Genomic DNA, 10686 nt, shown 5'->3' with positions numbered 1-10686 from the left:
TAAAAGAGACAGTAATAGTTAAGTTTCTTAACTTTAAGCATCTAAAACTGGTTTCAGTTTTAAAAACCTTAAAATAAAAACCAAATTATGTTTTATCAGCTTAAATAAAGATAGAAATTGTTTAACGGTCATACACAAACTTAGAATCTTTTATTAACTGATCATACATTAATTAAAATCTATCTTAGGAAAAAATATCTCACATTTTTTTTTGCTTTCTTTGTACGTAAAGTAAAAATAAAATAATTTACATTTATTTCTGTAAAACTGTAGCAGTTTAAGTGAAAATGTGTGTAGCATTTAAAAGTTAGAAATAGTTTAAAGAAGATTTCAAATGTAAATCCACAAATTCAGTAATTAATTGTCAAAAACTGTTATAGCTCTTAATTTATAAGTAACTTTATTTTTAGAAGAATAATAAAAATTATGAGTTTCTTTTAGAATAAAGCATTACCAAAAACTTTTAGAAATAAATGTATATGTTACTGACCTGTGCATTAGAAAGAAGTTTATTAAAACGAAATGCACAACTTAATAAATGTTTTGAAATAAAATAAAATTTAAAAAACAAATTATGACTTAAGTTATTTATCAAAAAAAAACTAGTCTTACACTTTATAATGTTATAACACTGTGTAAGATTATAAATGTTGTTTAAAACACTGGGATAATAACTATTTTATTTGTGTAAAAAAAATTTCCTTGGTACAAATTGCTTGTTGCATAAAATAGTTATTGAAAAAAATGCATTAAGTTTAAATTGATTAAAGCTTTCAACCAGATGAAAATAACCAGCAGTTATTGTACAACTGAAATCAACTTTAAACTTATAAAACCTTACTATTGGACACATTTAAATTGCAAAACAATTATTTAAATTTAATAAACCTACAGTATAAAAGTTTTAACATTTTAAATGAAAAAAAAAAAGCATTACAAAATTGTATAAATAGTTATTTTGCATAAACTGTTTAAATACAAGTAAACTGTAGCAAACTAATCATCTGCCTTTTTCCTTTAAATACTCAGAAAGTTTTTCTGTTGCTTCAATACAAACAGCAGGGTACATATCTTTAGTATAAGTTGATAGTAAAATATAATTGTTTGTACGCACTAGAATGAGACCTTGGTCATTTGATGTTAACCCTCTTGCATAAATGGAGTGCTTATCAGCTCTAACACAGTCATAAGATATATTGTTGAACAAAAAACCATCTTTTCTAGCAGTAATAAAATTCTTAAAAAGGTCATTCAAGGCAGATGCGTCAGCTTTTGTAAGACTCAAGTTATTTGAATGGGCTTCTACATGCAAATCTTTTTTGTTGATAAAAGCACAACTATGTACATGTTGTGTATTTATTAGAGAGTCATACAACAAGCTTTTAAGCTGACCCAACTTTATATTATCAGGAGGTCCATGAACTTGATATTGATCTTCATCCATCCAATAATCTGACATTTTGGTGACTTTTCAGAATGGAGTTTATAAAAAATGTCTGTAAGGTAAAAAAGATAATATTACAACTAGAATTGTAAGTGCATAAAAAAATGTCACGAAATTCCACTAATAAAAGTAAGAAAAGCCACTATTGAAAAGATTATACAAAAACAGTTAAAAACATAACAACCATTAAACTTTTTAAGTTTATCAAACTTTGTGAGCAGAAAATTAGAGTTTGAAATATATGAAAAATAGTTCATACGATTTGAATGATCAAAGTTGTTTTTAATTAAGCCTTATTACATTGAGCTTTTAACTAGTAAACTGTTCTTTTATTGTTTCAAAAGTTTACATTTTAGTCTCCATTTATATAGAAATGCTCAATTTTGAGTTTTACAAACATAAAAGAATAAAAAAACAAAATATAAACTGTTTCACAAGTTTTATGCCTTAATTTAATCTTATTAATATTTTAAGTTTAGCTTAAAATTGTTTTGATTGAAAAGTTTAAATTTTTATCTAAAAATTTCTGTGTATAAAGTAACTTTTCAAAAATATAAATTTAATTGTTTGCTATCAAATATCCGAGCAAAACAAGTTCACTGGAATATATAATAATTACAAATTAATATTATGAAATATGTAATAAAGAAAGAATATTTTTTTTCATTTGCAACTTATTATTAACAGATTACTCATTTTGTTTTATATTTTATTTCACAAAGGTTTTCAAAACCATACAAGTTCCATTTTCAAGTGATAAATGTTAAATGAAATTTGAAAAAACTTTGGTTAGTGAACAGTTCGAAAAATAAATTTAAATTATGACATATGAATACATTAAAATAAATACAAAATTTAGAGGTTTAGCAAGTAAAACTAAAGTAAAGGTGTGTTTATTAATAGGTTGTTAATAATTTTGATTTTCCATTTAATGCTATTTGCGTATTTAACTTAGGTGGCTTATCCTCAATCAATATTGATTCCAGGCTGTAGAGTTTGTTTTGTTTACATCATTTCAAAACTTTTAAGCATTGAACTATGTCAAAGTTTTGATAGGGTGTGCAATTAAAAAGACATTCAAATATTGCGCTATTTTGATCTGTTCCGCAGTGGTCTGTAATTTGTCGGAACTGCACACCCTGTCAAAACTCTGATTTAACCTTTTGATTTTTGAAAACCTTTGTGAAATAAAAAGTAATTACCTAGGACAATGTAGCACCAACATCAAAATGAAATAATATTATATTCAATGTCTTTTTAAATAAAATTTTGAGCTAAAAGTTTAAATTTTACAAATAAAAAAAATTAAAGTTGTTTATGATAAACTAATAAAACTTAAAAATTTAATTGCTTTTATTTTACATTATAAAGCAATTATATTAATACAATAATTTATATAATACAATATTGTAAAATAAAATCAATTAAGTATTTAAGTTTATAAAAAATAAATTTAATTGATACTATATATTTATATAACTTGTTTAATACAAGGTACCTTTTTCTTTAAACATTATAGCTTAAAAAATTGGATTTTAACTTAAAACTATGTATAAAAAATATTTCTAATACAATATAATTTCAGTTTGATATGAGTGCAACATCATCTTAGGTAATTACCAAGTATTTTAGTTAATGATAAATTTAATTTTTAGTATGTATTTATTTGGGTTGTTTAAAACAAAGTATCTTTTTTAATTAAATACAGTAGGCTTAAAACATTGGTTTTTAGCCTAAAATTATCGTTAAAAAAGATATAAAATGCAATAAAATTTCAGCTTGATATTACTGCGACATCATCCTAAGTAATTACCAAATAAAATAGAAAACAAAATAAGTAATTTGTTAATAATAAGTTGCAAATGGTATATAAATACGTTTAAAAACCTTCCTATAATAGTACTTAAAGAAAGAATATTGTTTAATATGTTATTATTGTATATAAAATAGCTAGTGGGTAACTACTAGCAACATTATAGTCTTCCATAAGCTCCAGACTAAAGTTCTCTTAAGTATTTTTAGCTTAGGAGCTCTACTTTAATTAAAATATTTGTTTGAACTACTTGATTTTTAATCCAACTGTTCATAGAATAGTTTAAGATAACAGATTTATCACTTAGTTCTAAGGTTTTGTTTCTTCTATGAACAATTTATTAAAAAAATATAAATATAATTCGTATAAAGTTTATTGTATTGATAGATTAGCTAAATGGTTTCATTTAGTGATCTACCGAATCAAAGATTCGGATTCGGACACGGCCGAGTCCTAATTTGAAAATAATACTCGGATTCGGCCGGATCCTAAATTTCAAAATTAAAACTTAAACGTTTTGAATTTTACTTATTTGTTTGTTTAAATTTAAATTAAATGTAAAACTAGTTAATGAGTACACGTTTGAGTGGATAAAAAATATGGTTTTCACACTTATAAAAGCCTTATCAATTTTGATTTATAGTTTTGCACACAGTATAATATAATATGATATATTATTTTTGTTAGACTCTTAAATAAAATTAAGTACACAGTTAAGGCATTTAATCTCAGATTTTTGGATATCCTTTCTTATTTATCCATCATATGTTTAGTTTTTATGTTAGCCGGTTGTAATAAACCGCTGCATTATTTATACGAAGAAAAAATGCAACTTAAATATATAACATTAAAGCAGATGTTTGCATACTTTTAGCTATATACTTTTTGTCAATATTTTATTATTCATTGAATTGATAATTTTAATTTATGATATATATGTTACAACTTCCATTTTTTTAATACTTCATTTTAAAAACAACGTTCTAAAGAAAAAAAATGTGTTAACAAAAAAATCTTAATTATTTTGTAATGAACTGCTGCAACTACTTGCATGATTTATTTTTGAACTCTGAATATTAAGAAAATATTTAAAGCTTGCTGCAGTCATTAATGTTAAGGCTTATATCAATAATGAAACATTTCATCAAAAAACTTTGCAAAGTGATTTATAAAAGTTTTAAAAGCGTCTTATATTTATTGAATAAGAAATTTCGTAGTATTGTTGTGTGTTTCTTTTGTATAATTGATTTATCACCCAAACTATCTTGCCTTATTTATATTGAGTAGTCTAGCATAGTCTTTAGTATTAATAGATAAAATTCACTGATACATTATAATAAGTAAGTATAAAAGTATTTTATATTTATGATGTCCAATTTAAGAAATACATACACCAAGCTGCCGTAGAGGGTCCTAGAACAATCGTGCTAGAAAATCACCCCGTCTGCAGGAAAATTATGGGCAAAAAGGTCAGGTTGACAATCTTCCCACAAACAGTCAACCAGACTCAACTAAAACTTTTGATATTGACCCACCAACATTCATAGCCTAAAAATTTTTAATGAATTTATATTTTATTTGATGTTCTATTTTTTGGAGTGAAAGATTGTTATAAAAAAAAAATCTTAAAATGATTGAAGTTATATCATTTTCTTTACAGGGTTGTCAAAAAACCTGGAATTTGACAATTTAAACTAAAAAACCTGGAATTTGATAAATTTTGAACAAAAATCACTAAAAAACCTGGAATTTTAAACAATTTTACATGATAAGTAGTATAATTATGTTTTGACTTAAAAGATCTTTCATATAGATAAAAATGTTATGTCATCATGACAATTTTTTTATTAAAAAACTTTTTAAAAGTAGCTTTACAGTATATTTTAAATGTTTTTATACAATTTAACACAGTTTTTAACCATAAACTAAACTTTAAACTAAAAATATACCCAAAAATGTGTACTTTTAAAAACCTGAAGGATTTTTTGAAAACCTGAAGAAAATTAGCCACAAACATTTGGCAACCCTGTCTTTAGCAATAAGTGGAGATTGGAGACCTTTATTTGTTATATATCTCTAAATACAACAGCTTTAAATAAACGATTTGGCTAGTTTTATACTGTTTTTAGTGCGGAGATTTAGTTCACAAAAGCCATATATTTTTTAATAATTTGTTTTTTAGCTTTTATTGATTATAGCAATCAAGAGTTATTAAACACTCAGGGTACTTAAGGAAACCCAGGTATTTTCACTTTAGAAAAGCTTAAATTTAAAGATAAAAAGCATATCTGTTTCGAAGATAATCAAGGTAGAGATTCTCCTATAATGCCACCAGAGAAACCAAAACTACAACACTCTGTAAATTTTGATCCGAAGAAGTTTTCAACTTACTATTTTTTGTTTATAATAGAATCAAACATAGCTACACAGGAGGACGAGCAACAGGATTCTATTGTAAAATAAAATGAAGCAGTAATAAAGGGCTTTTTTTGCTGCAGAAAATTTAAATGCAGAATCTGAAGAAGATGAAGTCTTAAACTGGTGGAACTTCAACAAGACAAAATACCCACATCTTGCCAGTTTTGCAAGGAAATATCTTGCTGCACTATCATCTTCTGTGTATTCTGAAAGATTATTTTTTGAAGCTAAGAAAAGTACGAGCAAAAGCGCAATCGATTGCTTCCAAAAACCGACGAAAAACTTTTATTTCCCCCCCCCCCCACAACCTGAAAAAACAAGAATAGTCTTTTGTAGTAAAACAGAGACATCTTTTGCAATTATAGTTCGTTTTATAGTTTTAAACAGTTGCTAAGGTTAGTTCATATTCCTTTTTTTGTAATGGTTAAAGTGTAATCCTAAGTGGAATTTAAAAACTTATTGTTTCAATTGTAATTCCTATTTTTTTAAGGCCATTACTACGGTTGGTATTATATTTAAATTTGTTACGGCTCCATGTTTCTTAAATTACATTTTGTTTTATTATTATGAGCACTTTGAAAAGTTTATGTTCTAATTCGTTCATCGTCACATTATAAACTAATTCTTAAGTTAAACGTATAATGTTTTAAATTTTTTGTGATTTGTTTTCTGCTTTAAGCATTTAATAAAGTCTATAGTTTATTTATTTTGCATATAAAGTACAACTCAATTGTCAATGTTGCTTGCACGGCCATCAAAATATTGAAACTAAGTTTTGTGTATGTAGCTTAATTTCTTTTTCAGTAAGACACTAGTTTTTGTTTTCGTTTTTAAAATAATTTGATCTAAAGTAAAAATGTATATATTTATAAACACGTTGAAAATATTGTTAAAACCTTTTTTTACGAAATAAGTAATAATATGATACGTAATTATTATTTATAAACTTATATTGTATTTACATAACAAGCTGATTAAATCTTTCGGATACCAATTATTAAAATATTCGGACTCGAGTTCGGCCGGATCCAAATTTCAAAATTGAGATTCGGATTCGGCCGAATCAAAATTTTTGGACTCGGTAGGTTAATAGTTTCAATGGCTTCTAATCCAATAGCAATAATGTTCAAAGTAATTAAAATCTGTGCATACTAAAATGCCAAAAAAATCTTTGCAACCCAAGTTTAATTTACTTACTCTTCATTACAAGCCTCAAATTATCTAGTGTTAACTTCGAAAATTCCAGAACCTAAAATGTTTTGTAAGTTTCAAATCAACCTGAATATTTTTGTATCTTGAAAAAAAATATTAGAAAAAAATTAAATATTATTATGTTAATAAGTTTTCTACCGAATACACAAATTAGGACCCGATCGGACCTGGATCTTATTTAAAAAAAAATCCCGCTAGAACTGGATACGAATCGGCTAGTTAACAAATTTTCATGTTAAGTTAACTTTAAATCGAACTTTTTAAAAACTAATATTTAAAATTTAAAACTATACTATAGCTAATAAAAAAATCAAATAAACAATTTCTGGTATATTAATTTTGAATTCAATTAAATTTGTTGTAGAGTAAAGGTTGACACATGGCTTGTGAGTAGGACTGATTTTAAAGTTTTAAAAGTTAATGTTAAAAAATACATTCTAAAAAACATTTTAAAAGTCTAATAGTACGATAGAAATTAAACTAATAGTAAACTGTGATATAAGTTTCATTTTTGCATTATCTAGTTAGGTGCTTAGACAAACTTGTTTTTTAGTATAACCTTGCGAAATTATGTACAAAAGTTCATTATGTACAAAAAGCTGTCTCTTATGGCCTATCTACTAAGAAAAACATCCAAACTGTTTAAAGAACATTGTTTATATATAAACAAAGATTGGTCTTTTTAGAAATAAGAAAATTAAATAAAGTTTTAACAATAAATGAAAAAATAGTTATGAAAAGATATGGTTTGTCATTAAAAGAAGGAAGTAAAATTACTAGAATAAATCGAAATGCTTTTATCAAATTAAGAAAAGCATATGCCACTAAAGTTCAAGTTGAAAATCTACATTTAGAATTTGCTTCAAATGTTTTTATAACTTTTTTAGCATCGAGGATAGATTTATAAATATATGTAATTCGTTAATAGTAGTATATTAAAGTATCTAAAACTATGGTTTTGTTAATGCGTGATTATGGTGTCTTTTTCGAGTTGAATATTTTACTGATTTCAAAAAAAAATTTATCCGGTTCCGACTGAATTCTACATAAAATTTTGGATAAACTACAAAGAGCAGTTTTTTAAAGAAACAAAATGTTTAAATAAAAAATAAAACAATCACACTAAGTTTATATAAAAAAATTCTAAGAAAAGAAGCAGGTGTTTTTATAAGTTGTTAATGATGTATAGTATACTGTAGACATAAAAATGTCTGTAAACAATGCTATATAACAGGGGTTCGCAAACTGCGGTGCGCAAAGGGCATTTCGCAAACCGATATACCAAAAAGTTACACTAGGTATTCTTGGGTTTGTAATGACGAGTAGAAAAAATAAAAGATTTTTGGAATTTCTAACGGGAAATTTTAAACTTACATTAGATAATTTAAAGTTTGAAAAGTTGAAAGTAGAAAGAAGAGTAATAAAAAAGGTCACGTTTTAAAAATGCAACTATTGAAATTTTTATTTTTAATTTGGTCCGCGACTACCAAATTCCTGCTGACCTCTATAATAAACGAGTAAAATTCAAATTAAAAAAAAAAAATTGAATTTACTGGATCCGTATCCGGCTGAATCTTGATTGTAAATGAGATCGCGATTCGAAACCAACCAAATCCTTAAAATTTTGATCCTGTAAGTCACTACATTTTAGAGAACTTTTTGTTATAAACTGATTGTGATTGCATTTCAAAATTTAGACACTTTGTGTCTACAAAAAAAAAGGTCTCTTAATTTTTTTAACTAATTTGATAAGGATCCGGCCAGAACTCGATCGTTTATGAAATTTGGTTTAGGCCGGCTCTTAAAACAATAAAAATGTATCGGGCGGGATCCAGTAGATAGCTTTTTGTTTATTATACACTAATTTTTTAAAGTTTAAAATAAGTTATATTAAAATTTACTAAAACAGTAAATTTTCTTTTTAGTTCGTTTTTCCTAGTGTACACACTACCTGTTCAGTATACTTTTAGGCTTACTTAAGAGAAAAATAACTGTAATATATTTAGACAATTAAAGTTAGATAGGGCGATTTAAGTCCGACGACTAAAACTTCAATACTCTGAATTTAAACAATAAATTTTAAACTATAAGAAACTGAACAACAAAAAACTAAGTTTTCATATGCTTATGTTATATAAATTTAAAACTTTGCTTTTATCTCTGAAATACTATCACTCATTATCATTTATTTAAATTTATAGGTATTTTTTAATTAAAAATATAAAATTTATTTCATTTCAAATTAACAATATTGTTTAATACAATTGCGAACCTGTTTTAAACTTAATTTATAGTTAAACTTATTGTACATGATTGTAATTTATAAATTCGTAATTTTTCAGAATACATTTGTTAGATGCCTATGATACTCAAACTTTTATTTATATACATATACTACAGTTACCTCTCGCGAATCTACGCACATCGTGTTCACAGCAAAAAAGTGTAATTAAACAAGAAGAACGTAACTAAACGATAGTTAGGTAGTATACAAACTATATTGGCTGTTTTCTTGTAATGTAATTGATTAAATACGGTATATAAACTTTTCCATATCTTTTGTTTACAAAAGTAGTTGTCATTCAAGTTGTACATATATGTGAAAAGTTTTTTTAATAAAAACTGTTTATGTTTGTACAAAACATTTTTTGTACTATGTTCCTTGCCCACTTAAGATTAAACTTGTTTGAATTGTATTGAACCGTATTAGAGAAAGATCTTTCTCTAAAAACAATGCAAGAAAAGTTTAATCTTATATCAGCAAGAGACAAATTATTTAAAAATAAGATATTTAATGAGTTTAAATTAAGCTTAAGGACATAATTAAGATGTTTAATATAATTGATAAGTTTAAGTACTTAATGAAAATTGCACCTTGTTTGATTTAAAGGTATATAAGGGGCTAAGACAACTAAAGTATAAAGAGCAAAGTCATAGAGTTCAATAGGTTTCTTATGAAAGGCACAAACTAAAAATGAAAATATATCAACTTTGTTAAAAATCTATCTCCAAATTTATTAGTATTTAAAATGATATATATAAAATAAAACACTAATAGTTTAGTACATACAAAAAAATTTCAATACTTAAGGATATTTATATTTTTTTGTATTTTTAGAGAATTTTAAAATGCGTAACTAAACGAGAGTGCGTAATCAAGTGAGTGAGTAGATTCGCGACAGGTGACTGTACCTTAAAAAAAAAGAAGCTTGTTTTAACTTAAAATCAGAAAGTATTAACAAATTTTATGACTACAGGAAACTATGAATTTAAATGTAGTTACAACTCAAGAAAAGTAACATAATAACATTGAAAATTTTATTACAATAACTTAATACCTAATAAAAAAAGATTTACAGCAACTTAAAAGACTATTAAGGTCTAGGTTTTACCATAGTAATAAAATTTAGTAAAAAGACAATACTTTTGAGTGTTTATGTTTTAAAGGTATGCTGATTTGTTTTACGACTACAATATAGTTTAAAATAACATAATCATTGAAAGTTTACTTAAAATTAGTTAAACCAAAGTAGTAAAGCATAAAAAAGATATTAAAAAATTTATAAAAATTTATTTCTAACAATACTTAAAAGTTAGAATTATAAATATATACAATTTTATAAGATGTAACACTAAAAGGCGTTAAATCCCTGAGATCCTCCGATAAGCTAAGCTTATCGGAATATATACCACAGATGTTTAAGTCGGAATAAAGTTTTAACACAAAAACATCTGTGGTATATACAATTTTATAAATAATGTTTAAAGTAGTATTTTTTATAATTGTTTTTTATATTTT

The 10686-nt window shown here is 25.1% G+C and overlaps 1 protein-coding gene across 1 annotated transcript; it reads right to left on the bottom strand.

Annotated features, from left to right (window-relative positions):
* Positions 1 to 680: 680 nt before the first annotated feature.
* Positions 681 to 1492, bottom strand: LOC145844148 (profilin-4-like). Its single transcript, XM_082951513.1, has one exon. The coding sequence runs from the start codon at positions 1457 to 1459 to the stop codon at positions 1001 to 1003; it is 459 nt and encodes a 152-aa protein (XP_082807639.1). The 5' UTR covers positions 1460 to 1492; the 3' UTR covers positions 681 to 1000.
* Positions 1493 to 10686: the final 9194 nt, after the last annotated feature.

Source organism: Thalia democratica, chromosome 1 (genome assembly GCF_965202585.1).
Source record: "Thalia democratica chromosome 1, ktThaDemo2.hap1.1, whole genome shotgun sequence".
Taxonomy (NCBI): Eukaryota; Metazoa; Chordata; class Thaliacea; order Salpida; family Salpidae; genus Thalia; species Thalia democratica.
The sequence above is the reverse complement of the archived record's forward strand: the minus strand, read 5'-3'. Positions and strand labels throughout refer to the sequence as shown.

What these genes read in the sequence shown, in the direction of transcription:
- LOC145844148 (XM_082951513.1), bottom strand. Translation starts at nt 1,459, where the DNA reads ATGTCAGATTATTGGATGGATGAAGATCAATATCAAGTTCATGGACCT.